Source organism: Oxyura jamaicensis, chromosome 3 (assembly GCF_011077185.1).
Source record: "Oxyura jamaicensis isolate SHBP4307 breed ruddy duck chromosome 3, BPBGC_Ojam_1.0, whole genome shotgun sequence".
Lineage (NCBI taxonomy): Eukaryota > Metazoa > Chordata > Aves > Anseriformes > Anatidae > Oxyura > Oxyura jamaicensis.
Genome location: NC_048895.1, coordinates 101,534,827 through 101,561,850, shown reverse-complemented (window position 1 = coordinate 101,561,850; position 27,024 = coordinate 101,534,827). Strand labels below are relative to the sequence as shown.

General features: G+C 39.8%; 1 protein-coding gene across 3 annotated transcripts in view; it reads right to left on the bottom strand.

Moving 5' to 3' along the window:
* Window positions 1–6,742: 6,742 nt before the first annotated feature.
* RNF144A (ring finger protein 144A) overlaps window positions 6,743–27,024 on the bottom strand; it is a 61,630-nt gene continuing 41,348 nt past the window's right edge. For 2 of the 3 annotated variants that reach the window (XM_035320678.1, XM_035320681.1), the window contains 6 exons: window positions 18,600–18,704; window positions 18,341–18,401; window positions 17,146–17,353; window positions 15,244–15,391; window positions 13,889–13,978; window positions 6,743–11,358 (listed from right to left, as the gene is read on the bottom strand). In XM_035320678.1, the coding sequence (XP_035176569.1) occupies window positions 11,227–11,358; window positions 13,889–13,978; window positions 15,244–15,391; window positions 17,146–17,353; window positions 18,341–18,401; window positions 18,600–18,704 (744 nt within the window). In that variant the 3' untranslated portion in view covers window positions 6,743–11,226. Of the gene's footprint in view, window positions 11,359–13,888; window positions 13,979–15,002; window positions 15,106–15,164; window positions 15,392–17,145; window positions 17,354–18,340; window positions 18,402–18,599; window positions 18,705–27,024 lie in introns of those variants that run through there. The other variant, XM_035320679.1, reaches the window with a different exon arrangement.

Genomic DNA, 27,024 nt, shown 5'->3' with positions numbered 1-27,024 from the left:
GATGATGAAATCTCAAAAACATAAAGCCCTATAAAACCCTTCTACTGAAGCATCATTAGTGGTTTTATTGGCAAATCCTGTGTAACACAGCCTCCCAGCTGAGGCTGATAACAATTGTTGCTTGAAGCATGACACCAGCAACACCAAAGCTACCTCCAGGGGAGTGCTGCTAACCACGTATTTGGAGATTATCACCCATGAGCAGAGATGATCACGGGCATTTCTACTGAGTGCTCCCCAGTGCTGGGATCTGCAGGGAAGGGGCAGGCAGGCAGCTTCCAAATGCTTTGCTAGTGCTGGATAGCAGCTGGAGTTTCTCTGTGGATTTCATAGTTGAGCTGGAGTAAGGCAAGCCATAGTCTGTCCAGCCAAAAGAAGTGTTATAATCTTACTGAATTGTGCTGACAAGTTGAGCATTTGAGGTTGCCATCAAAAGCTTTAAAGGCTAAGTGTCCTGAAGGGTCATTAAGGTATCCTGTGATTTAAAGCAGACATAGATGGAACCTCAGGCATTTCTCCATTTCCTTTGCCTCACAGCCAGGGCCTCTGGCCAAGCCCTGTGGCTTAGAGGAGGTTTTTAAGGCCGTAATGGTAGCAGCTAGCAAAGGGAGATGGTTGCACCCAAGAGCTGTTTGGGTTTAAAGGAAGCCCTGTGTTGTCTTTAGAAGGACCAAGAATACTGCTTGAAGGTACTGAAGGTTTTTGCATTCATTTTGGTTTTAGCATTCATTTTGTTTCCACAGACAATTGGCAGAGGAAATATCTGGGTTAACAGGCTTGGTTTTAGTCCAGAGGAGAAACAGAGTCAGAGGCTTGTCTCTCACATTTTAACCCAGTCACGACCCCCCCCCTCTGTCTCCCTCATCAAGTCCTAGTTGTAAGGAGGTGCCATCAATGGCCTGCAGAGCCTGCAGTGCAGCACATCCTCAGATCATACAGGAAAGGACAAAAACAGCTGGTAAGGGTGAACTAAGTACCAAACTTTCTATCTGTCACTTATTAGCTAGAGGTGACAGATAGAAAGGTGCCTTTTCCCAATGCCTCTCCCTTCTTCTGCTCAGGGTCTCTTAGCTTTCTGTTTCCCACTGTGGGAAGCAGTGAGACAGCCCCGGTAGATGTGCATCTTCCAAGGGGTGTTCTTCAACACACAGTGCTGCTCTGCACCCAGAAAGCACACCCTGCTGCCAGGAAGTCAGTGGCAGCTGCAAGCAGCACCAAAAGGCTGGAGTTGTCCAGCATTTGAGAAGGTCCTCAGCCTGTGATCACCCAGCCAGTGCTGAAGGCTGTGGAAATCTGTTGAACCCCATGCAGTGATGTGGTGGGAGCAAAGTGCTATCAGTCTGGTAAAACACGCTAAGCTACACCAATCCTCCAACTGAACTGCTTTGTGTAAGGTATTTGTGAGGTCTTGCAAAGGAAAAAATGATTTCAGCTGAAAGCCACGCTCCAAACACATCCCAAACAGGCTGGGGCTGGCATGAACCATAAGTTTCCCAGGAATACCTGCACATTTAGCAGGAAGATGATGGCAGCCAGGACACCCCATTCATCTATTCTCTAACAGTCAGGGTTTGTGTTAGTGTTGGCAGGATCCTGAAGCACACCTCCAGGCCACAACAAACACAAGAAACTAACTTTTCACTTAACTTGGATATTTGTGAGGTGAGGAAGAAGACACACAAGCATTTGGCCATGTATAAATAAAGTAAGCTAAAGGCAGAAGGACTTGCAGCAAACACCCATTTGTAGCTCGTCTCCTCTGCCAAACATGTTGACTGCTGAACGGATGGTTGGAGTTATTGTCTGGACAGTTGCATTGTTTCTGCTGAACATCTGTATTGAGGAACACAGATATGACAGCAGGCGTGGGTAGGAAGGGAGAAGAGAATAATTTGGCTCAGTTACAACATCCGTCAATTATAAAATATAAAGAAGATGCAATGTTACTAGCCAATGCATAATATGTTTGGAACCAACTGATTTTTAGTGTTCCCCCCTCGTTATCTCAGTGTGACTAATCGTTACTTTCTGAACATGGCATTTTGAAAGAAACTTCTGGTTTACACCTCTTATTTTAGATTTATGGATTGAAACATCTCTGTGCTTAGATCAGTTTCCTGAGAGTTCAAATACTTAGGCTTTTTAACTTTCAGAGAAGGTTTATATACACTCAGAGAAGAGGAGTAATAACATATGTTAATATCTGGAGACTAGAGCAGCCCCAGCAGAGTGTGCAGGCCCAACACAACATTATTTTTAGCCATGATATCATCACAATTAACTCTGTGCAGGTTTTGAAACATAGACTTTAAAGGCTTGAGATAGAAATCTTGTTCATATGGATTTCTGTGCAGCACTCTCAGACTGCTATTCCTTCTTGCCTGCAATGGTGTTCAGAGACTGCACCCTGCTGGCTCGCAGCAGCACGAGGGCTTGAAATACCCTTTTGGTGTGCGTTTCAAAATGCAATAAAGAGAAGTCTATTCATATTCCAGCTCAGGTATCCCTCATTCAACCTATACCCACCACATAAGTTACATGATACACCACTGAAATGAGTATGCTAATTATTACTGAGGCATGAATATGAGGAAATAAATGCTGCATCATCATCTTCTAGTATGCCAATTTTAAGATGAAATTTTGCACAATATTTATGTATTTCTCCTGCAATACCACAAAATATGAGGCCTTAGGCTCTTGAGGCTGTGTTTCTGCCACCCACCAAACCCAAAGCATCATCTCAAGAGAGGGAAGATGAAAAATAAGATGTGTGCTTGTTTTTAATTATTCTCAAGAATAAAACAGAGCAGTGCAGATTTCAGGAACATCTGAGCCCACTGACTTTAATTTAGGCTGTTATGAGCAGGTCAGTCCCCCCAGAACCTGCCAAATTAATGTGTTATGTTCACTCTCTTTTAATGATGTGCAACTTTTTTTTTTTTTTTTTTTTTTCTTCTACTCCACAGCTGAGATTGGTCTCATATCCTGTCACACAAAACACATCATGACAACTGAAGCAAGTCACTGGCAGTGAAAACCCTGGCAGATAAACACAGCTTTGCACACACTCTCTCTCACAGGAAGGTGAATAAGACTACAAAGAAAAGCCCATTGCTCACCTCAAATGGAAATGCAAACCCACTAAAAGTAATGGGAAGAAGAATCCGTCGTAATGTGCTCTGAAAATCCAATTCATATCACGCATGGAGTACCACTTAACACTTGTAGGCATTTATTTTTATTTTTCCAACTACTTGGGGGGTGGGGGGTGGGGGGGAAGACTGTTTTGAAGGAGGAAATGATTAAATTCTGTTCCTAATACACTTTCTTCCACTTAAAGCTGCCAAAAATATCCTAGAGCCTTTATCAGTCTATTTAATACAGGCAACCAGCATTGCTCCAGGAACAGATTTCTTGTTCTACAAATTTATGCAGGAGAATTTCTCCTTCCTGGAGACGTAGATTTGCTACACTAACTAGAAGACACATTTGACATTTAAGAACATGCTGTGCATAAAAATAAAGTACCACACATTGTCTAGACGCACATATTTACATTCAGAATTTAGAAAATAGCACAGAGTTAGGACACCTAAAGTTTACTCCCAGGGCCTCTCTTCTTTGGGAATGTGGTTTAAATTTACCATTCATGTACTGATTATAGCATTTATTTCAATTATGGCTAAAAAAAAAAAAAAAAAAAAAAAGACATCCACCATCTATTCATCATCTATTCAGTCTCCCTAGTGCATTTCTGTTGTTTGCATGTGTGACTTGGTTTGTATGATTTATACCATCTAAATGTTTTGTATATATGCCATATCTGAATTACAGTCAACACACACATTCATCTGGGAGTGCCATATAGGAGCAGACTGACCTGGTTCTAATTTGTATGAGCAAATTCTGTCCTGATATCCGAAAGCAGCACTTGCAGTAAGGCTCTCTAATAGTGAAAGGTGCTTCGCTCAGTTTTAACGATTTGAATTTTATGTGCAATTCCTACAGTTACATCTCCACATGTACCATTTTAACAGTGCCAAGTTCTTGTGCTGTGGCATTTGATAGTCTAAATCGTTCAGTTCCTAGAAGGAAGCTACTGGCATGATTTTGACCCAAACTCTCCCAACCAGTGCCCAGGTCCAGCTCGGGAGTTTCTGTGGGGCTGGGGCCACTTGTAACAGAGATTCTTACTACGGATGTGGGTCACCACAAGCCAGCTGGCTTCAGGGTGACAGCACAAACATGGAAACTCAATTTACTAAAACATGTGTGGGTTAGAAGTTTGCCATTTAAAAATCTAATTTAAACACTCTAATTTTAGACAGTTGACGTCCTGATGTCTGTTACGCCACATACAGTTTCTGAAGCGCTTGTTTCTCTGGTTACAGACCTTTTGTACAGAAACCCATTCACATAGCTGAAGGCTTGGGTCAGAAAATCCTGGTATGACAAGGTAAGCTGAACTTTGCAGAGAGACTGAGGAAATGCCCAAGAGGCTGAAAATTAGCAAACTGAAAGAAAATTGCAAGTGACTAAAAACTAACTCTCCCCTCTACAGGAAAACTGCAAAGCAAAACAAACCCTAATTGGAAGCAAGGCTGTGGGAACAGAGGAAGAAAGTAGAAAGCCTGCTTTGTTAATAATATGTGTTCCTAGAATAGATCAAAAATCCCTGGCACCTATACACTGCTTTCTGCCCAATTAATTGAACAAAATTATCTCAACTGAAAAATCATTATGCTCAATGAAAAGGGAAGAAAGGAATAAGTGAGTACCAGCTATTAAGTGCCCTTGATTTTCCTTAAATTATCAGGGATAAAGCACACGTGTATATTAGCTATGCACACTATTTATTTATTTATTTTGGTAAGAAATCACGCCTTTTTAAATATTTATGTATTTATTTATGGGACATGTTTCGTATCAAGTGAGAAAGAAACTATAGGGACCAAAGAAATGACTTCATCCTAAACTGCAGTTCAGGCGAAACACAAAGTGCCTGTCAATGGAACCAAGAACACGAGAACAAATTCCCACTGTTACAGGGTTAAGTATGCTCTGTTGTTCAAGAGATTTGGCTTTGCCTTTAAAGGCTTTACCTCAACACCACCAAACTGAGGGGAATACAAGCCACTTCCATCAGTCCCAAACCTGTGGTGCAAGAACATACCCGTGGCTCAGAGTGATCTTCAGAGCAGAAAATCTAGGGAAATTTTGGTCCCTCTCTGGAAGGAAATGGGAGATCTGATCACCCAGGGATATGGAGAAGGCTGAGGTAGTTAATGACTATTTTGCCTCAGTTCATTGACAAGAGCTCCAGCCACATGGTCTGGGTCCCTCCCAGAAGGCAAAGACAGGGACTGGAAGAATGATGAACTGCAGAGTGCAGGAGAAGATTAAGTTCAAGACCACCTAAGGAACCTAAAGGTGCATAAGTCCATGGGACCTGCTGAAACGGATCTGCTGGTCTTAAGGGAACTGGCAGATTTAGTTGCTAAGCTACTGTCCATCATATTTGAGAAGTCATGGCAGTCCAGTAAAGTTCCCACTGAGTGGAAAAGGGGAAACATAACTCTCATTCTTAAAGAGGAAAAAAAGGAAGACCCAGGGAGCTACAGACCAGTCAGTCTCACCTCTGTGCCTGACAAGATTGCAGAGCAGAGCCTCCCAGAAACTATGCTAAGGCACATGGAAAATAGGGAGGTGATTGGTGATTGCCCCCCTAAGAGCAGATCGTGCCTGACAACTCTGGTGGCCTTCCATGATGGGGTTACAACATTGGTTGGTAGGGGAAGAGCAACTGATATCATCTACCTGGATCTGTGCAAAGCATTTGACACTGTCCCCCATTATGTCCTTGTCTCTAAATTGGAAAAATATGGATCTGATGGATGGACCACTTGGTGGGTAAGGAATTGGCTGGGTGGTTGCACTCGAAGAGTTCTATCAATAGCTCCAAGTCCACGTGGAGAACAGTAACGAGTGGTGATCCCCAGGAGTCAGTATTGGGACCAGTGCTGTTTAACATCTTTGTAAATGACATGGACAGTGGGATAGAGTACATCCTCAACAACTTTGCCGGTGACAACAAGCTGTGTGGTGTGATCGACATGCTGGAAGGAAAGGATGGCATCCAGAGGAGCCTGGACAGGCTTGAGAGGTGGGTCTGTGTGAACCTCTTGAAGTTCTTCAAGGCCAAGTTCAAGGTGGTCTGGCCCAGAACATCTGGGCCAGAACAATCCTAAGCACAAATACAGGCTGGACAGAGAATGGATTGAGAGCAGCCCTGATGAGAAGGCCCTAGGGTGGTTGGTTGATGAGAAGAAGTTCAACACGAGCAGTCAATACGCACTTGCAATCCAGAAAGCCAACCATATCCAGGGCTGTGTCAAAAGCAGCATGGCCAACAGGTCAAGGGAGGTAGGTGATTCTCCCCCTCTTGTGAGACTCCACCTGGAGTATTGCTTTCAGCTCTGGGGCCCCCAGAACAAGAAGGACTTGGACTTATTAGAATGACTCCAGAGGAGGGCCACAAAGGTGATTAAGGGGATAGAGCACCTCTCTTATGAAGAGGTGAGGGAGTTTGGATTGTTCAGCCTGGAGAAGAGAAGGCTCTGGGGAGACTTTATAGAGGCACGTTATAGAGGCCTTCCAGTAACTACCTAAAGGGGTTCCACAGGAAAGCTGTAGAAAAACTCTTTGTCAGGGAGTGTAGTGAAGAATCACAAGAGACACATTCATTTAAAATATCTATTCAAATTACAAATTAAACTCTTCAATATGATTCAAAGTACAAAACACAACATTAAAAGGCATTCAACAGCTCTTTTATACATCACAGTGTTAGTGGCACAAAATGTACTTACATTTCAATACATCAACAGAACTATTTTTACACTGGTCGAATACATTATTTATACATACGCATGACTCCTTCATGCTTACCCTATGCATGTTTAAAATACATCCATGATAAAATGATCAAGAAAGGTTCAGTTTTGTACCACGTACCTGTACCTAATGTTCCTGGAATTCTTGTAAGAGATACACAAATCAAAGCAATAATGAAGACCACAGGGCTCTAAACACAAACAGCATGCCTTACTTAGTATAAGTGCATTAGCAATTAAGCACTGATGCAGGCTTTTTTGATGTTCTTAATATTACTGTCATCAACAACCACCACACATTCCACCTGTTTTTCTCAGGACTGCAGATTATATGTGAAATGTCTGAATTTTGGTTTTAAAAAATAAACCTGCACAAAGCTTTATGCATGCTGCAACTTACTGGGATGAAAACTGCCTGTATTAAACATATTTATCCCTCTACAGTAAAAAGACTACAGATTAAATGCATAAAACTTCATTTATATTTTTCTGCCCATAACAATGTTAAATTGAAAGCTCTTCATCTTTTTCTGATACATGAATATTTTTATTTTGTCCATAAACAAAAGAGCTTTTCTCTAATTTTGATTGTGTTTCCTGCATGTCAGGACATCAATTGTAAGCTGAGAGTTGTACCATTCAGTACTTATTTAGGATTCTGCCTAATTCATAAGCCAGAGTATTTGAGGAAAAATCATGCTGCTTGGTATGTGGGGGAAAAGCATCCCAAATTATTGGCATGCTAATGTCAGTAGTAGGAGCTTTTAGAATGAAAGCCAATGTGAATAAAATTGAAATATTAACATCAAGCTACTGTAAGCATTTAAATAGTCTTTCATCAGAGAATCTTGAAGAGTCTCAAAGCCAATGAATTAGTCGTCACAACCCTCCTGTGAGGTAGGTGAACATTGGTCCATCCATTTAAAGGATGACTAAACTGGGAGAAAAAGAGATAAGTGACCTGCCCAGTGTCACGTAGGGAAGACCCAATGCTACTGCCATTGAAGTCGGTGAGGGCTGTGCTGCTGATCTCTCTCTGAACTGATTTCAGCCCAACTAATGGCAAGTCTGGGAGATGCAAAGTTTCTGGAGTCTGGACTCCACACCCAGACCCATGCTCACTATTTCACCCCAACAGAACGTGCAAATAATGTACTGTCACAAACTACATTAAAAACAGCATTTAAGACATTGCAAACTAAATAATAGCATATAGCTATAAAAATGCAACAGAAATCATGCAATAAATCTTATTTTTCAGGTGTAAATCTAAAAAGACAAAGCTGTTGTAACAAGAGTTTCAGCTGAAAAGCAAACAAACATTCACTTCTCCATGACAGGGGGCTTAAATGTCAGAGTTTATAATAATGTATTTACAGTTCAGCTTCAGGGTATTAAATGTCACACTGTCAACAGAAGCTGTAACATAAAAACACCCTAAACTCAATGCTTTACTGACAGAAGTATGCTACTTTGGAAACAAAACAACATTAAAAGAAATCCCCGAGAACATAGACGGAATGATATTTAGCATACCTGAAAATTTTAGGTATTTGGTAAATATATGTAGGCATATAGTCTATCCCAATAGACAGGATATGATGAATCAAAAGCTATATCATAAAAATCTCCAGCAATTCAAGTATGTTGAGATGAGAGACAGAGAGATGCTAACAGAAATACAGTTTTCTGATTACACACATTATGTTAACTGCAAGCATCAATTGTATACAACTGTAAGTGTCCACATTTTTGTCTTTCCCTTTTTTAAATCTGGAAATGCATTATTTTTGACATTGATTATTAACTGGCCACACAATACTGTGGAAATCTTCAGCCTTGCTATATTGCCACAGAGAGGCTGTCTCTAAGAAAGGCACAGTAGAAAACAAACCTCAAACCAGGACACTCCAGGTACTGCTAGCAGGCTGCTGCACCTCAGCTGTTTCCTATCATCCCAGTAGAACTGGTCATTAGGCATGAGGCACTGCCACATACAGGTAAATTCCTTACTGCTCCCAGTAGAGAACATTAACAACCTAGGAAATCTTATGTCCCTTCGCCCATTTCTTTTTCTGCATTTAAATAGAATTACAGGACCAAGGATTAAAGACCGTAACTCAAGCTTTCCCACCCTGTCTTATGAGCTTACCTGCAGGAAGATGTCCTTCACAGAAGGACATTTGTTCCATTGCTTTTGCAATGGATGGAAGCTGGGACGTGGGGCAGCCCAGGCTTACACAATACTTTGCAACCATGATCAAATGCATTACCCAGACTTTCCTACAGATATTTTGGAACAGCTATGCAATTTTTAATAACGAAGACATACTCAAAATACTATGATAACAAAAAGTCAATATTACAAGTACAGATTTGAACCATTGCCATAAACAATCTGAACGCATCCCAAGGAGTTCAGACTTGCTGGTAACCCGCTATCCTTTTTCTTCACAATATAATGGCTGAACTCATTAAAATCAAGCCAAATAAGTGCATTGCAGGTGATCTTCAGCTCCTGCAGCTAAGATCTGTGCTTAGATATAGTTTGAATTTGGATACCATTAAACTTGGAAGAAAGGGAGAAGAAATTCAAGTGTAGTTTCATAAAAAGACAGTGGCCTGTTTTGGAATTATACCCTACAGTCTTTTTATTTAACAGACGGACAGTGTAAAATAAAAGAATTTAAAAAGTAGTAATTTCCTTATGCTTGAGATATGAAAACAAATTCCCAGCCTGTAACAGCAGCCAGAAACAGTTGCATTTAAAGGTCTTAATGCATTTTCAGTGCAAAGTTATCCTGGCTTCAATATATTCATCAGCCTCAGTACCCTGATAAAGCACAGAAATAAATGATGATAAAACGCAGTCAAACTTTTGTCTCCATGCCATTCAGAAGGTTTTCCTCCAGTATTACACACAGACATACACATTGATTCAGGTGCTTCATCTTTTGTGGAGAGATGTTATTAGTCAAATTTCTGCCAGCTTTAAAATCAGAGCAAAATGATTTCCAACAAAATATTACTAAAGAGAAACTACAATGATTAACACTCTATGTTGACTAGCATACTTTACTACCCTGGAGAAACACAGCACTGAATTCTGCAAAACTATCATATCAGTCAGTGATTACTTGTCAAATGAAAAATTGTTTCATCACAGTATTGTTATTAACAGCATACACCATATATTAACTCTGAAAATGGCCTAAGAAGTTTAAATGTTAAGTACAACGTCCACAAATATTCCAGGCATTTTTTATTATTAACTACAATGATGATCTTGATGTAGTTTTATACTTAGAAGGAAAGATTCACTGATAACCCAAGCATCTGCTAAATAGTAAAATTAATGCTGTATTTTTTAATAAGTGCCCTAAAGATGTAAGCAAGCTAATCTGAACTTCCAAAATATTTCAATAGCACAGCTATTTACACATTTGGTTTAAATAGGGTTATATATATATATATATATATAAAAAGATTAAGATACCTGGATTAGAAGTTATGTAGCCCTGTAAGTGTAGCAGAACCCTAAACAACAGCAAAAAACAATTCAGAGAAACTAGTGGTCCAGTGGTAATCAATACCATCAATGCATTTTTAAAAGAACCTTGATTAGATAGCAGGTTTGTGTCACCACTCAACCTTACAGATTCATCAGTTTGTTTTAAAAATGTACTTTCAAGCAGATTTCTAGTAAGACTTCAAAAAATTTCTGGAAGGCAACAGGACCAACTTTGTCCCTTTGTCCCTCCTTAAATTTCAAGAAAGGCATAGGATGGCCTATATGCACCTTATTGACTTTGTTATACTTGGAAAAATATGCATTAAAAAAGATGTTGTGATGGCATTAACAAAAACATAAGTAATAAACATGGTAAAGTCAAACAAAACTGACTAACTGATTTAAATGACAGGCAACTTAAATATATACAGGAATAAGACACTGAATTTTGAAGCAAACAAATATGCAGAAAGTTTAGATTTGTGTGCATTTTTATCTTGTGTTGCTGATGTCATTCAGTACAGTTCCCAGTCCACCAGCAGGGCTAGAGAAACCTTTTGTATTACTTTTAGCAGTATCACTTTTTCATTTCAGATAGCTATCTGGGTCCATGGTCTCCCTGAAGCACCAAACTTGCCTTCTATTACCCTCCTTGTCTATTATCATTTCATCTATGCAACAGTTCCTGGAACCAAGACTGTGAGTCAACGAAAAGCAGAACGGGGCAAGTAAGGCTACAGCAACGTAAGTGCACGAGGGAAACATCAACAGCAATAATAAAATCAAAACACGTTGTGATGAGTCTAGTCTTCTCTCGGTCTAGGTAGGTAGAGGGTCATCATCTCCTTTATTACATTTGCACTTGCAGCACAGAACAAATGGTGTAGCAAGTAGAAGGAAAGGGGAGGCCACCAAAAGCAGAAGACCAAATCCTGCAAAAATTCCTACCACCTGAAAGAGAAAGGAATAGAACTGTTAGCAAAAACACCTATATCCTGCTGACATCAGCACATCATCAGTGTCCTTCAAAAGGATCTCAGCAACTGCCACTGGCCTCACCAGAGCCAGGACCCCCCTGTGCATATGCTACAGTCAACTGCCAAACTCAGCAAGAATGAGTAGGATCAGTGAGGAAATGTTCCTGTTTCACTGCTCTAATCAGAACTGTGCTGTACAACTCAGTTCCATCATTCAACATGAGACGGATGGCTATTGCCGTCTTGAGTTTTGTTGTATCTGGAACAACTAATGAAACAGTTCACTAGGTACTTTTTTCTTAATCAAACCTGAATATTAAATATCAGGATCAAGACTACAAGACAGAATTCCACTTCAGGTGCTTTCCTTTTTGCTGGAGAAAGCTCCAAAAAGCAGCTGCCCATGTTCTGGCATTGTTCACGGAGAACCCAGGAAGACTCCCACAATCTTCTTCCCACCAACAAAAACAGAAGCTTGGGAATCTTAGCCAGAGATTACAAAAACTATAGACTAAAGGAAAACTTTGCATATAGCAATTTATTATTATTTATTTTATTCAGACTTGAGCTAATCCTGCTGTTTAAGGAGATATGACCTAACTCTATCTAAAAGCATTTGTTTTTTCACCTACATTTGTTGATCACCCTCCTTCCAGAAGGGGCAGAGGACCTCAGATCTACCCATCCTGTCAGTAGGCCAAACTGTTAGTTTCTACAGGGTTTAATTTGGAAAATTGTTCACAAAAATTCAAGTTGAGGGTCATTGACTAAAGTTTTCCTGTTTGCCATAGGCAGCTGCAATAGTAATATCGTAATAATACATCTGTAAATTATTTGAAAAAATAACTTAGATTTATTCACATAAAAGTGTCTGTGAATAATTTTGAATACTGGATGCAGGAGCGGAATGCTAATCTGCCAGCAAGACCTCACAACAGAAGGCAAAATGAAATTAGAGCACAGCATTCATTAAGAATTCTTCTAGCCAGTGCTAGATATGCCACTTCAACTAGCTGGCAAATGTGTAATTTGCCTTGGAATAGAAGGAATGATTTACGAGTACTTTTGTTTGCCACGGACCATTTCTCTTTGTGATTACCACGTATTCTTTTGCAATTCCACTAGCCAAGGATTTCCGAAGCGGGCGGCTGACATGAAGCGCTGGCTGCAGGAGATGGCGCTGTGGGACAGCGGTCACAGCGAAGCGGGGAGCTCTTGCCTTCAGACTGCCTCAATTACGCCAGATTTTTCTTTGGGATTTTGGCTGTCTAGGGATAAAGAGGTCAAACTTCCTTGCCCTAACAACTTTATCTCTTGCCAAGAGCAATTTACTTTCCAGCTTCAGTGGCATGCACGTTTCATTATTCATTCTTCTTTTGGAGGTGCTGACAATCTGATGCAACTTCCACTTACTAATCTCTGCATTCATTTGCCATAGACATAAAATGAAGCTGAATTCTCATCTCCTTTACAAACTGTGAGCTGTAACTGTCCCCATACTGCTCTTTGGAGACATTATGTTCTTGCCTACCTCTTTGCAGCCCAGACAAAAAGTGAACAACAGGTGAGGCAAAGCAAAGCTGGAAGATACCAATTCAGTGGACTGGACTGGCAACTGCTAACACTTATAAAATGCCTATTTACACCTTCAATTTCAGCCTCAAAATGGCACTAAAGACTTAACTAGGTTTCACTTTACTTTTTTTGTTTGTTTGTTTTGTGGTCTTTTTGTTGTTTGTTTTAACAGTAGGTTACTTGCTGAGTGTTACTCATTTTCCACTTGGTTTAGTTGTTTCTGAGTAAGTTGCAGCTCTATGCAGCACCAAGCCATTCCTTCTGGCCCAAACAAATATAAATAATATATAAATATTATATAGAATCTTGTTATACATACGTTTTTAATCCACAAACAACAAACCAAAGGTTAATCTCAACTTGCCTTGCATAAATATGCAAAAATTTAACTTAAGAAAATGAATGTAATGTTGAATTGGCTTTAGTAGGTTTAGCAGAATTACACCCTTGTTGGAAGAGAATTATCACTTTCTATCTCAACAACGATGCATCATGTATTCTGTCTATCAAACCCATTTGTACCAACTACTGTGGCCAAGAACAGATTCCAAATATCATATGAATCCCCTCCTATTACAGGTACATAAAGAAAGCTTACGTACCCATACACTTTCTACCATACCATTGCCTAAGCCAAGCAACACCCAGCCCACAGCAGAGGCACATCCAGGGGTGTATGCAGGGGAAGAGGGCTATGATCCTTCTAATTTCACTTCATTTTACCTGTTTGTCCAGACCCACATGAGTGAATCTTCTCACTCCAAAACTTTTTGTCCAAGCTACGGTCCTCTTCAAACCTGCTGTGGACTTTAACTACCATTCAGCACAAAACTTTAATCATTGTTAAAATGAGTAAGGCAAAGGCAGCCATTATCACAGTATTGTTTCTCTGTAGACTCACACAGAGCTTTTAGAGATCTGAGCTTTACCTGTGTTCTGTGCCAGATAACAGATGCCCTGGAGTGTCCCAGCTTATTTCGACAAGGTCCTTTGTCGTAATGTATGAGGAGAAAGTCATCCTACAAAATATCAAATGGAAAGGTAGACAATAAAGAGAAGTAAAAAACTTACAACCAGGAAGACAAAAGCTTGGTGAAGTGGATTTGGCCAGATCCACCCTTTCCAAAGTGCTTTGTTTACAGTTAAGTGTCTTCACAAACAAGTTTAAGAAGTGTTATGTGTCTATAAGGAATCTCTTCTCTCAAAGGCTCTGAACATGAATATTTAAATGGTAGCATGAAGGTGAGCAAGAGGATCCAAGAAGATAAGCTGCCCACAGCATATACTACACACACAGAGAGAGCAAGGAGAATATTTCTATCACATGCTTTCCAAACTTTGTTCATTTTTTTTAGTTGAAACATAAAAGTAAGGCTCATACAGATTTTTGAGAAATCATTCCCCAGTCTGTCCTGCCATCCTCCAAAAAAAAAAAACCAAAAACAAAAACCAGCCAAGATAGCAGGCCATGTACCAAGGGAACACTCCCTTTTAGCTGAGCATGTGAGAAGACTGTAACTTTAGGATTGTTGGTAAAGCATTCAAATGGGGCAACCACAGGATTTGAATATTCTGAGTAGCTTTGGGAAACCTAAAACATTTCCTTTGCTATTGTTAACAATGCTAGAAAATAAAACAGATGACATGGAAACAGATGTTATATATTGTATATACTCTGATCCTTGAGCACAGTAACAAGCTGATTTAAGAAGTCATAAACACATGACAATTGTGGCTTATAGACTGACAAATTTTGGGTGTTAGGAAAACATTGCATTTTTTTTGATACATAAGATCTGTTTCTCATCCCACAGAAACAATGAGTAGTAAAAAATTTGACTGTTAGCCCCCTGCATGGTGATGCATCAAATCTAGTGTTTGTCTCATAAGCTTCCACGGAACTGAGAACATTGCTATACTCATCCTGTAACTCCTTCAAGAAGAGAAACATTGAAAAGTCAGTACTAAGTGTGTTATTAAAAAAAAAAAAAAAGAGGGCAAAATAAAACACCGTGATAGACGCTATGAAAATACTGAAAAGAGAACGTTTTCACAACATTTTACTTTATCCTAATTATTTTCTGGCTCTCATAGGCAAAAATGCTAAGATCACACATGCCAAATAAAATGAAATATACAAATCCTATCAAACTACCAGAATCTGTTCTGGTGGGTCCCAGTCCAGCAAGTTATACTAATGAGCTAGTATTACTTGATGAGACAGCTGGACAGCAAAACCATGAACTTCTAAGCTTCTGAAAACGAGTGTAATGGATTTACTCACATCGAGAGATTCCAGACAGTACCAGCAAAAGGCATGCTTGCAGTTCTTACACATCATTTGGGCACAGCCTTCATCCCGTTCAATGTAAACTTTACACTTTGGACAGCGCTTGATTGGAGCATCATCTTCTTCCATTTTAAAAACTGAACTGTAGGAGAGAGTGGAGAATTAACAACATGTGCAGCCATGTCAGTTTAGAGAAGAATTTCTAAGAAATGTGCTGAGAAGTTATGCCTACTTTTTTATTCATATCATAGAATAGCTTCAGTTGTAAGTGACCTTAAAGATCACCCAGTTTCAATCCCCTGCCATGGCAGGGACACCTTCCATTAGATCAGGTTGCTCAAAGCCTCATCCACCCTGGCTTTGAACACCTCCAGGGATGGAGCATCACCACCCTCTGAGTGAAGAATTTCCTCCTAACATCTAATCTAAATCTCTCCTCTTTTAGTTTAAAACCACTACCTCTTGTTCTATCACTATCTGCCCATGCACAAAGTCAATCTCCATAGCTTTTATAACCCCACTTTAAGTACTAAAAAGTGTTTCAAAAAACCTTGAGACTGTGTGTCTCTGCTTTCTTGAGGATCTTGGATTCCCCTCCAGATCAAGAAACATGAGGTTTTTGAGACATGCTCTTGTTCCAAAGCTTCTCTCTTCATCTCTAACACTGTCCTAATGAATCATATAGTTCATGGGTTAGGGTCATCACCATGTCTTGTTGTCTTGTACCACTATGAAAAACTGTAGGATGTCTCTTCAAATAGTGGACAAAACACAGAGGAATCAGTGGAAAAACATTTATTTCCCTTCAGTGGCTTTCTAACCTGCAGAGCCTTTATGCATGGCAACAACTAAAATGTGCTACTCCCTGCAGCCACTGCCAGTGGGAGATAGAAGAGTGACTGGTAGGGTATCAACAATTTGCTGAAAAACAGGACTGACCCTTGATTGATTACCATGTTTACCCGGATGGCTGGATAAAAGGACATACTCTTGTTAGTCACACTAGGGGAAACCAAATCACAGAAAAATGCTTTGAACACATAAACTGTAAATGAAACTCCAAATGCATGCAGCACAAACTGGTACTAGAACATTTTGCTCCAAAATACTAGGAAAAACCCTCTTCAACAGAGTGAAAACTGAAGCATGAACTAAAAGCAAAGAAAACACTAACGAAAACAGATCAAGTCTTCTATCTTTCCATGTAGTTCAGTTAGCTTCAGTTCTGACCAAGGACACACAAAAAGCACACACAAAAGTTAAAATATTTAACTGGGAACTCATAATGATAGCATACTAGCTAGTTATCTGTTACAACAAAAGTTGAAATGAATTGCTAAGTCCAAGGTTGGCCAGGGCTTTAATGATACCTTGAACTGCCATACAATCTTTGATGAAGACCAAACATTAGGTAGAACATCTGCACAATGGCTTTTCTGCAGTATGCAGAAACGGCTCAGTTTTTTTGTTGTGGCCTTATAAAGAACTTTAGATCACTGTCCTGATGTACACCAATTCGGATAATTGACAGGGTATCCTAAAAGTCACTATCTGGAATGATGTTACCAATACTCACTGCTGTTAAGAATAGCAGCAACAATGAGAACTGTGAAAATCACGAGCTGGGTAGGTATCAATTTTTTTCCCACTAGGGCAAAAGGACTGCTGATAGAGGCTGCAGCAGCTATTTTGTGCTTTGCTGGGAATGGTGACAAGGGGGTAGGGCTGCTGAGGGCTATCCGTTTTTTGAATACAGCAATAAAAGAAGGAGAATGACTAGGTGAAGGGAACTGCTTAAAAACAAAGTGTCTGGAAAGTGCTTTACTATTCATATTCGTATTTGTTCAAACATTCAGTGTTTTGTTTCTAAATACTTGATGTTTTGAAATACTCTACCTTGTTTCTCCTGGAAGAAAAGAGATTGGCATGTTCTCCTGACAGCCTTGACCTGGATGCCAATTAGATTTGCAAGCAGAGCAGAACTCAATGTCGCAGGCTTTGCACTGGACCAGCTGGGGGTCCTCAGGGCTTGATTCCTGGAGCTGGCAAACTGCCTGGCAAGTAGAGGATGGACACCAAGTCCGACACGGATCCAAAAGCACTTCTGTAAAGGGATATAAAAGAACAACATTCAAACAAGACCAACCTTCCATAACAATGTATTCTAGCTGAGGTTGACTGGCAGGCCATTTGAAGATGCACATTTCCAAAGGAACCCTTTTAATTTATGCTACCCACTTAGACATAAACCTGGCCTGCTTTGCAAACAGGAACCAAAGTAAAGTGAGTTCATAGAGTCTGGATTCATTATTCACTTTCATTCACCAAGTTAAACTCATTCTGAGAATGAGACGTGGCATTTTTCTTCAGTGCCTTGCCCAGTAGGACTGTATTTCAAGGTGATGTCTGTGCTAGTGCAACCACATGACTACCAGTAGTTTTAAACTGTTAGCCAGTTTCATCCCTCTCTTGGAGACTGCTTACTGGTAAGTCATTTCATATTTCAAAGTCCACCAAAGTCAACATAAACCTACCACTGACTTTAGTGGCCTCTTGGCTACGTCCTTCCCTCAGCAAAAGCCTTACTCTAAGTTCTCTATGGCCACATGTACTGTGCCTTCTTTACAAAACTCCATGCAGTTTCATATAACCAGAGGCACCCCGTCAGCTTATATCCTCATAAAAAATAATAAGGTTCACATTATTATTACATGCGCAACTGCCTAATAATTCTGCACCAGATTCTAGCACGAGAGATATTGGTGGCTCAATAAAAAAGGCCACTCTGCCAGCCCCTACAGTACTGACACTCAACGCAGACAGTAATGCCCTAAATAGAAGTCACTCCCTCCCCTAGTTATAGAGCAATATAACACATAGTAATTTTCTTTCCGTAGTTTATTTCCAGAATGTTGCAATGGGCATCATGCCAACAAAAGCAGAAACAATTTAGTTATTTATTTATGCTTTCTGATGACCAATTAATACACAGTACTACTGCACAAACTCGTACAGAACCAGACTCTGATTCTGGGATCACTGAGTGATACTATCCCCACAGCCCTGCAGTGGATAGCGTTACATACGTTACCTCTTTCAAACTGTAGCTTCTTATACCTCTGCATTATTTCTGATGCAACCATGCACTCAATCTGTTGAAGAAAGGAAAAGACAAATTTCCAATTAAGAACAGCAAAGGTATTTTCAACAAATGGAGACAAAATGTTTGACCTTTAGAGAATTATTAAAAAGGCATGTAGGCAACAATGACAGTTGTAATACAGAGCAAGACACATTTTAACATTATGGAAAGGAAAATAAAAAATAAAAGATTTGCAGTAAAAGCATACCTCATTTTCTTGCAGATGACCTCGCTTTGGGCAAGCAGCATCAGGGCAGCTGATTGCTGTTTCTAGACCTTCTTTGATCAAAAGTTCCACATACTGTTTTAGGCACTGTAGGAGAGCCAAAGACTGACTTAACTATTCCATCAAGAATAAACCACTCAATGTTTTAACACTTTTTCTCTGGAAATCTGAACGACTCAAACTTCTTTGAAAAACATACGGCTCTGCCCCTTTTACTACCATGGTCTGTGCTCACAGACTGTGTTATGGTTATACTCTCAAGTAGAAAATAATTTCATTTCCTCATCAAATAACTCTTCCTCAATTTAAATATGCAGTACATAAAAGAAAAATAGTAATAATGGTGAAAAGGACAAATAAAAGAGGGATCTAGAAAAAAAAAAAAAAAGGTAAAAACCACATTCTGAAAATATTCATGTGACTGGAAACCACAACACCACAACACAGCTTAGTAAGCAGTAACTCTTAGTAAGCAGTAACTACCCAGAGACAGACATCTGTCAAGCACACCAAAGAGCAAAAGGGAGTGTATCTTGCTTTCTCTTTCTAGAAATTAACTATCTAAACTTCATGGCTGAAGATGTATCTTTTCCATAGGAAGCAAGAATGTAAGAATTAGGACTCCCAGAAGACCCAGAAGAACTACAGTTTCCATGGGGACTGAATAATAAATATTGATAATACTAATACTTTTCTCTCCTAGCAACCACAGCATTTCACCTAATAAGTGAAAATGTGGCATCTTGACACAGTGGCACACAGCATGAATGCTGACAACAGAGAGGGCAAGTGGATATTTTAGAAAAATAGTCCTGTAGATTTAACACCACCCCTCTCCACCTTCAATACTTCCCACATCAAGTTGAGAGCTACCACCCAGGTGTCTGCTGGGGAGGAAAGGGGAAATATGTACAAACACTTTCCTCTGCAGATGCCCCACAGCTTCGACCAGCCTGACAACACACAGAAAGAACAAACGAGGGTCTGCTCCCATCGGGTGAGCTGCCCTGTGTTGGTGACCTCATGAGCTCAGCCGGCAATGGCAAACTATGGACAAATACAGAAAGTAGATCCCCAACTCTCTGTTACCAGATTTGTGGAATATGCACTGAAGATAGACCAACAGCAAAGCAAAATGAAGATACAAAACAAGCTCAGCATACAGATGGGTGGGAGGCGAGAGGAATTGCACATTTGCAGCAAGCAGGAAGAACAGCGACTTCAAATAGCATCTCCAGACATCTCCTTTAAAATGAATGCAGCCACCAGCCTGCTATCAGCCTGGGAAGGCAAAGGACTGCTTCAACATCGCTGAGTCCAGCGTGCCTCACCAGAGTTCAGAGCACAAAATCGCCTCTCCCTCCAACCATGCCACCAACCAGGCCTGCCAACAAGCACGTTTCCAGCCTAGCCCTTTGCATGTGGCTTGCAGTTGCCATGGCCCAGACTTTCAGTCTGCTCACTCATTATCGTCAGTTCTGCCTCTCACTACATCTTTTCTGCTTCTTTCAGAGAGCCTGTAACAGACCTTAATGATTTATTTTGGATGTTACTTTTCACAGCTTGATTGAAGCAAATACTTCACTTCCTACCTGCATGATTTCCGCTGCTGTGGTACACAGCTTTGCTGGTGACAACCTGCCACTGCCTTGATAGCCTCCAAATCAATTCTGTCAGGTTCCCCTTCCCCGCATCTCCCTCTCACAAGAGACAACAGGTCTATTTCTTGGAAAATAAAAATAGATTGGGCAATCGGTACTTTTAAATGTTTTGTATGCATAAGAAAATCCCTATGGGATTATGGGCTACATCTTCTTTATCAGCAAGAATTTAATGAAGATAATTGTTCACTTAGAAGATGCTCATCTTGCAAAAGGTTTCCAACCTGTCCCTTAGAGCCCCACAGGGTGGGTGGTGGAACGGTTCAAGAGGACAGGTAGCAGCAACAACAGCTGGCTGAGCTCTGTAAGAACTAGACTGGAGGTTGTGTGCCTTGGCAGGCTGTGATTTCAGCTGTAGCAAGGTTATTAGCACTGCCATAATGACACTGTTGGCTCTTCCCTTTCCCCTCCATTTTCAAGCCAAGTGTAGATTAAAGTGAAAGTGCATACATTTTTAATGCCAGCACTTAGCACTTATAGAAAGTACTTTTCAAGCTGAATGAGCTTTGCTATCATTAATCATTAATGTGGTTAATTCTCTTCCTCGGCCTGTTTGGGAGCATTGCCAAAGCCCATTCGATTTGTTTCTCTTTCCTCAAGTCTTCCAAGGAATGATACAGTTCATTCCTGCCACAAGCAGTGTTCAATATCTTCCCTTTCCACTGACGTGGCACTGGCCCTTGTATGCTTAAAATAAACCCAGCTAAAGTACACTTCTGATGCTATGCTTTCTGGGAATACAGATGCTGTCTTGAGGCCATGAAATAGCATTGTAAATTAGGTAGAGGATTAAGCATTCTGTTCGCTCTAGACTTCCCCACTACAGAGATTTTTCAGGTGGAAAAGCAGTAATCCAGGATGCTTGCAAGGGAGTTTGAAGGCTACCCATGGCTTGCAAGTGGACACAAGATGTTCCACTTGTGGCAAAAAATTTAAACTGGCTGCAGTACCAAAAATGTACCAGTATGCAAACAAAACACCACAGTAGGATTAGGTGCCCAGTTACACAATGCAAAATTATTTAAAAGACAAGTATCTTACATAAAAATGTGACAAATGAACTGTTGTTCATTTTTTAAACTGCTTGCAGTGGTCCCATATTAGGAGAAAATATCCTAATAGAAAACAAAAGCTCAAATTAGGAATGCAATGGAGGAAGTACGAAAAAGAGAGCAAGATATCCTTCCTTTTGCACAGTGACTCTTAGAAACCTAATATACATCTTTAGCCTTTCTTTAATGGACACGCTAGCAATGCTGTGCCTGATATACACCAGGGTACAGCTGGCTCTCCTGGCTGCCATGGCACACTTTTGACTCATGTTCAATTTGCTGTCAACCAGAACCCCCAGATCACTTTCTGTGGGGGTGATCTCCAGCCTCTCATCCCCCGTTCTGTACTTACAGCCAGGGTTGCCCCTTTCCAGGTGCAGAATCCAGTACTTGCTCCTGTTAAACTTCAAATTGCTGCTGACTGCCTGGCTCCCTAATTTGTCTTGATCTCTTTGCAAGGCCTCTACACCCTTGATGGAGTCAACAGCTCCTCCCAGTTTAGTATCACCTGCAAACTTACTCAAAACACCTTCTAGTCCTACACTCAAGTCATTTATAAAAACACTGAGGATGTTTTCTCACTCTACAATTACCTTAAAGGAGGTTGTAGCGAGGTGGGGATTGGTCTCTTCTCCCAAGCACCAAGCGCTTGGGAGACAAGACAAGAGGAAACGGTCTTAAATTGCACCAGGAGACATTTAGATGGATATTAGGAAAAAAATCTTCACTGAAAGGGTTGTTAAGTACTGGAACAGGCTGCCCAGAGAAGTAGTTGAGTCTACCTATCTTCTGAGGTCTTCAAAAACTGTGTAGATGTAGTGCTTAGTTTTAATGCTTGGATTAATGGTGGACTTGGCAGTGCTGGGTTAGAGGTTGGACCAAATGATCTTGGAACTCTTTTTCAACCTAAATGATTCTATGATTCTAAGAGAATTTGCCCTAAAATGGAGCCCTGGGGAACCCTGCTATAATACAGTAATAAACTATCATGAAAATATTACCATTACATTACCATATAACTTTTGCAATATCCCTTAGGCAAAAGAAAGCAAGCCATTGCACAACATATTTGCACATCAAGACCTATCACATGCCCCAGTTGCTGCCAAACAGTTTAAGATCAGAGCAGCCTGGTTAGCTCCCCTGAGCATTACACCTGTATTTTTCCCTGTGCTTGCACACTCCTTTTGTGTTCCTTATTTTTACTTGCCTCAGCAATAGATGGTTAATTGAACAACTTCCCTTCTAAAGTTGTCAATATAGCCTGATATTTAAAGCTATACACAACAAACTGTCTTTGTAACCTTTGTACATCAAGAACTGCACTGCTCAGAAAGAAACAATCACAATGACCACTGATGTGCTGTTGCTTTAGAGCTGAACATCTTTTAGTCTAATGCTAGAAACATCAAAGTACCCTACAAGAATCAAAGCCATTATTTTTTGCCTAACTTCCAAACCTCAACAAATAGTCTTACTCTGCTGTATTTAACTCTAACAAACGTGTACAGAAAGTAGCAAAATCTTAATGTAAAGAATTAAAACGTCTGGATTTTCATTTTCTTTTAGGAGAATTCTTAAACAATTATGCCTATTTCTGATGAAGATGCTTTGACTTTTTTTTTCTGACACCCAAAAAAAACACAGAGTAAAGACACCATAATTCATTAGAAGGAATCTTACTTCCATTTTTTCCCACATGGGGCAACATTTGTCTACCATCTACTTTGTCAGAAAAAAACATGTTCACTTAGAATGCATTTGTTTGAAATACAGAATGAATGAAATTAGAAAAATTTGAAGATTTTTTGGTGAACAATGTCTTTTTTTTGAAATAGAAGAGCATACCTTTTTGAAAAGTTGTTAACAAGTTTGCTATTAAGAACATGCTATTGCTAATATCGTAGGAAACAATAAATGTCTTTTTGAGATGTCATTTTTTATTTGAGAGTTAGGCAGGCAAAAATATTATCCTGTATTACATTCTTAAGAGCTGCTAGGTGGTTTTTCTCAAATGCATATTTCTGACTACACTAATGCTGCAGATGCAAGTGCCAAGTCATATGTGAAATTTTATAAATAAGTCAATGGATTTGGAAAGGCCAAAAAGCATGACAGGACTGCAGAGCCAAATATATTATCACCATATCATTTGATTTATTTCTTAAAGCTTCAAATGTATTTTAGTACTGGCACTAAGCCGCAGTCCAACCCAGCATGAAACATGAACTTCACAAAAATTGTTGTATGCTGGTATTGGCAACACACTTAAAAAAAACAAAAAACAACAAACAAAACAAAACAAAACAAACAAAAAAACACAAAACATTAAGATCTACTGGTAAAATTGAAAGGCATACATAAAAGGAAAGAAACCTAGTGTACACTATGTCCTTTTAAAAAAATAATTTTTTGCAAAGCACTTGGTAAAAGTTTAACGTTAAAGTTGGATAAAAGCACTTACTATTTTGCACAGATACTAGCCAGGAAAATAATCCTTCATCTTGGGCTGACAATCACTAAGTTTTGCAATCCCACTTCAGGGACACAAGTAAAGGCTGACATGCTTTCTCTAACACTGAAGATTATTATTTTTTTAAGCAGAAATTCTGATTGTAAGATTAGTTGTCCTAAATTTCAATGCAAAGACAGGAAATGGAAAATAACGCAGGAAAGAAAGTTTGTTCCGAAGAAGAAAATGTTTCCAAGATGATCATTAACATGTAGAGTTAATAATTACTAAAATTACTAAGAGTTTAGCAAATTGTTTATCATTTCTAAAACAGGATTGGATGAACTTCTATAAATATATGTACATATACACACACCCATTTATGTATTTATATAAACTTGCATTCAACCACAGGAAGAGACAGGAAACGCTGGCTGGTATTTTATGGTTTACATTACAAATGACATCAGGCTACATGAATGTGATCATTCCTTTTTGCCTAACATTCTAGGAAAGAAGGAATTATGAAAGAATACTGAGTGAGAAACCCTGTTTTGTAGCTACAAATCTTTTTGTGCTAAAAACCTACTAAACCAAAATTAAAAATGCATGTGATGTACAATGACGAATAAGAAAAGTGAGTAAATACACTGCAACAACTACTTTTGATAGTATTTGGTAATGTTTTTACGTTCCGCATTCCAGGATTTTTTTCCTTTACATTGCTCATAAATGACTCATAAATGAGAAGGTTATCTCTTTTCTTGTTGGAAGACAGCACAATACCAACATTATTCAACTGCTCTGTGCTAACTCCGCTCAGGTAATTCTGCAGTCTGTCTGGTGAACTGGCAGTTATACTGGCAGACACAGAGCAAGTCTTCAGGGGTAATGTGATGCAATACTAGTTTTTAGCTTTGGACTAAACTAGTGAATAGAGATGCAGTGTGCAATAACCTCTACTGGGGACAGGGAGGGATAGAGTGTGTATGAGTGAGTGAGTAATTCTTGCTACAAAGGAAACATTAAGATGAACTTGGGTATCTGTATCTCAGATGGAAGGCAATACCCTTAGAGTATCACTACCATTTCCTTTATCCCAAGCAGCAAATGCACTCTGGATTGGAGAGTTTTACCCCAAAGAAAACATTGTCTAAATTGAAAGTCTTTCTAGAAAGCAAAGCTGAACAGTTTCAAGAAGAAAAACTCCTTTAAAATAAACAGCCTACAGCTGGGATAGTCTCTGGAGAGGAAGAAAGGATGATAGCTTAAGGTTTTTGAGCCTGAGGCTTTCATATTCCTGAAGAGTAGGAATTCCTGTAGCCATACATTACTGCTACTTTTCTTAATATTTGTATACATCCTTCTAAAAGCAACAGGAATGGTTATATGGTGCTTTTAATCATAGTGTTTTATGGGAAGAGAAAAACACTTTGCCAAATTTCAGCAGTATACTTAGAAAACATGTGAGAGAAGAAAAAATGGTAGGTTTCTTGGAGAGTTTTTAAGCTTCTTCCCAACCTACTATGCAGTCTTTTTTTTTTTTTTTTTCCTGTAGAGCAGTAGTTATAATCCTGCTCAACTCTATTTTTATTTAATCACAGGCTCAGCTTCAAAATACTCTTGCACTGTTGTTCCCTTGTGCACAATTCTCTGCTGCAGATCTCCAATCTGGCTTTTTAGTACCACCTTAATCCCATTTGTTTGACAAGATAACTGAAAGATATCTATGCACACTAAATCACAAAGATCTGAGGCATACACACAATGGCTGGAGCAGGTTTTTTTCCTATTTATTAGATATACTGTTAGCTATTACTGACCAAATCCAAGCACACAAACTACACACAACCTCATGAACCATCTAGATCTGAGACAGATGTACACTAGACAGATGTCTGATGTTTGAGATTCTACTTTGAACTTCAATAGATCATTACCGCTTCCCTAAACATTCTCTCAGAGGCAAGAATTTACTTTCAAAGAAATCTTGACTAACAAAATCCCATTTTTTTTATTAATCTTGTAGCTAACTCATCATCCTTAATAAATCAGGTGAGAAAGCAGTCACTTATCTTGATATATAGTACTTCAAATCTACTATCTGAAAGCAATAACAGTATTCTTACATTGGGCTATTCTTTATATCCATTCCTTTTCTTCTGCAGCAAAAATCATGCTACACAGTCACACAAAAAAATCACTCAGGAGCATAGAAGGCCCTCCAGAGCTCTGCAACAGGGAAATACCTAGTGTTCAACTGTGGCCTGCTATGAAGCGAGCAAGAAGGCATGCACTGAGAAAAGGACTTTGGCCAGGGCCAGAGATGGGTAACATCACAGGCACCAAATGCTTATCACCAAAATAGAAAGTAATTTGAAAAATCTCCATTTAGGATAGGGTTCCTGCCTCTACTTGCTGCACACTTGGCGTCTTTTCAAACACATTTTTTTGTTCCGACTGCAAAAGGTACACACCTGTTCCTCCCTCAGCATTTTCAGCTTTCAAAGACTACCCCACCTGCTCTGCAGCCCTGCTATAGCCTATATTCTCAGCATAAGTTCAGTCACATCTTCTTGCCAATGGATGTTGGCCAAGCAGGGGCTTAGCTGTAGAAGATGCATACAACCTGGATGCTTCCACATCTCTGGACTAACGATCTGAGCATCCTTCCCTCAGCTATAGAAGTCTTTGTTCTCCCACCAGCTGGCAGAATCTCAGGCTGGGAAACAGCCAGCCCAGAGCAGAGACTCCCCTGGTACAGATGTCACTGTGGTTAGTGCTGTTGATTTTTCCTGTGGATGGCAGGGCAGGCTTTGCTGCTTTGGCTCTGCCTCTATCCAAGTACTCCGACAGTTCACTCCAATATCACAGCAGTCACTTGAACAAGTTTTTCAACTGATTCAGGCAACTCAAAGAAGGTTCCTCATGTTAGCAACAGGTGCACCATCCCTCTGCATCAGAGTACAACTGTGCCAGTTTGAGTACAGGAATGTGCCACCATGTGGTCATCAGTCAACAAATGAAGGTGAGGCAAGAAAAAAAATATGTATGCATCATTAAGATGTAGGTATTTTCAGTGAGACACATCCCTCAAGGAGGAGCCCTACTGACTTATTCAGCACAAGAAATGTTGTTAGAGTAAGGCTAATATTATTTGAGGCATAGAAATTGATGGCTGGGAAAGATCACTAGCAGTACCAAGCAGCAGTAACAAAATAAACCGAAAATGCAAATGTGTG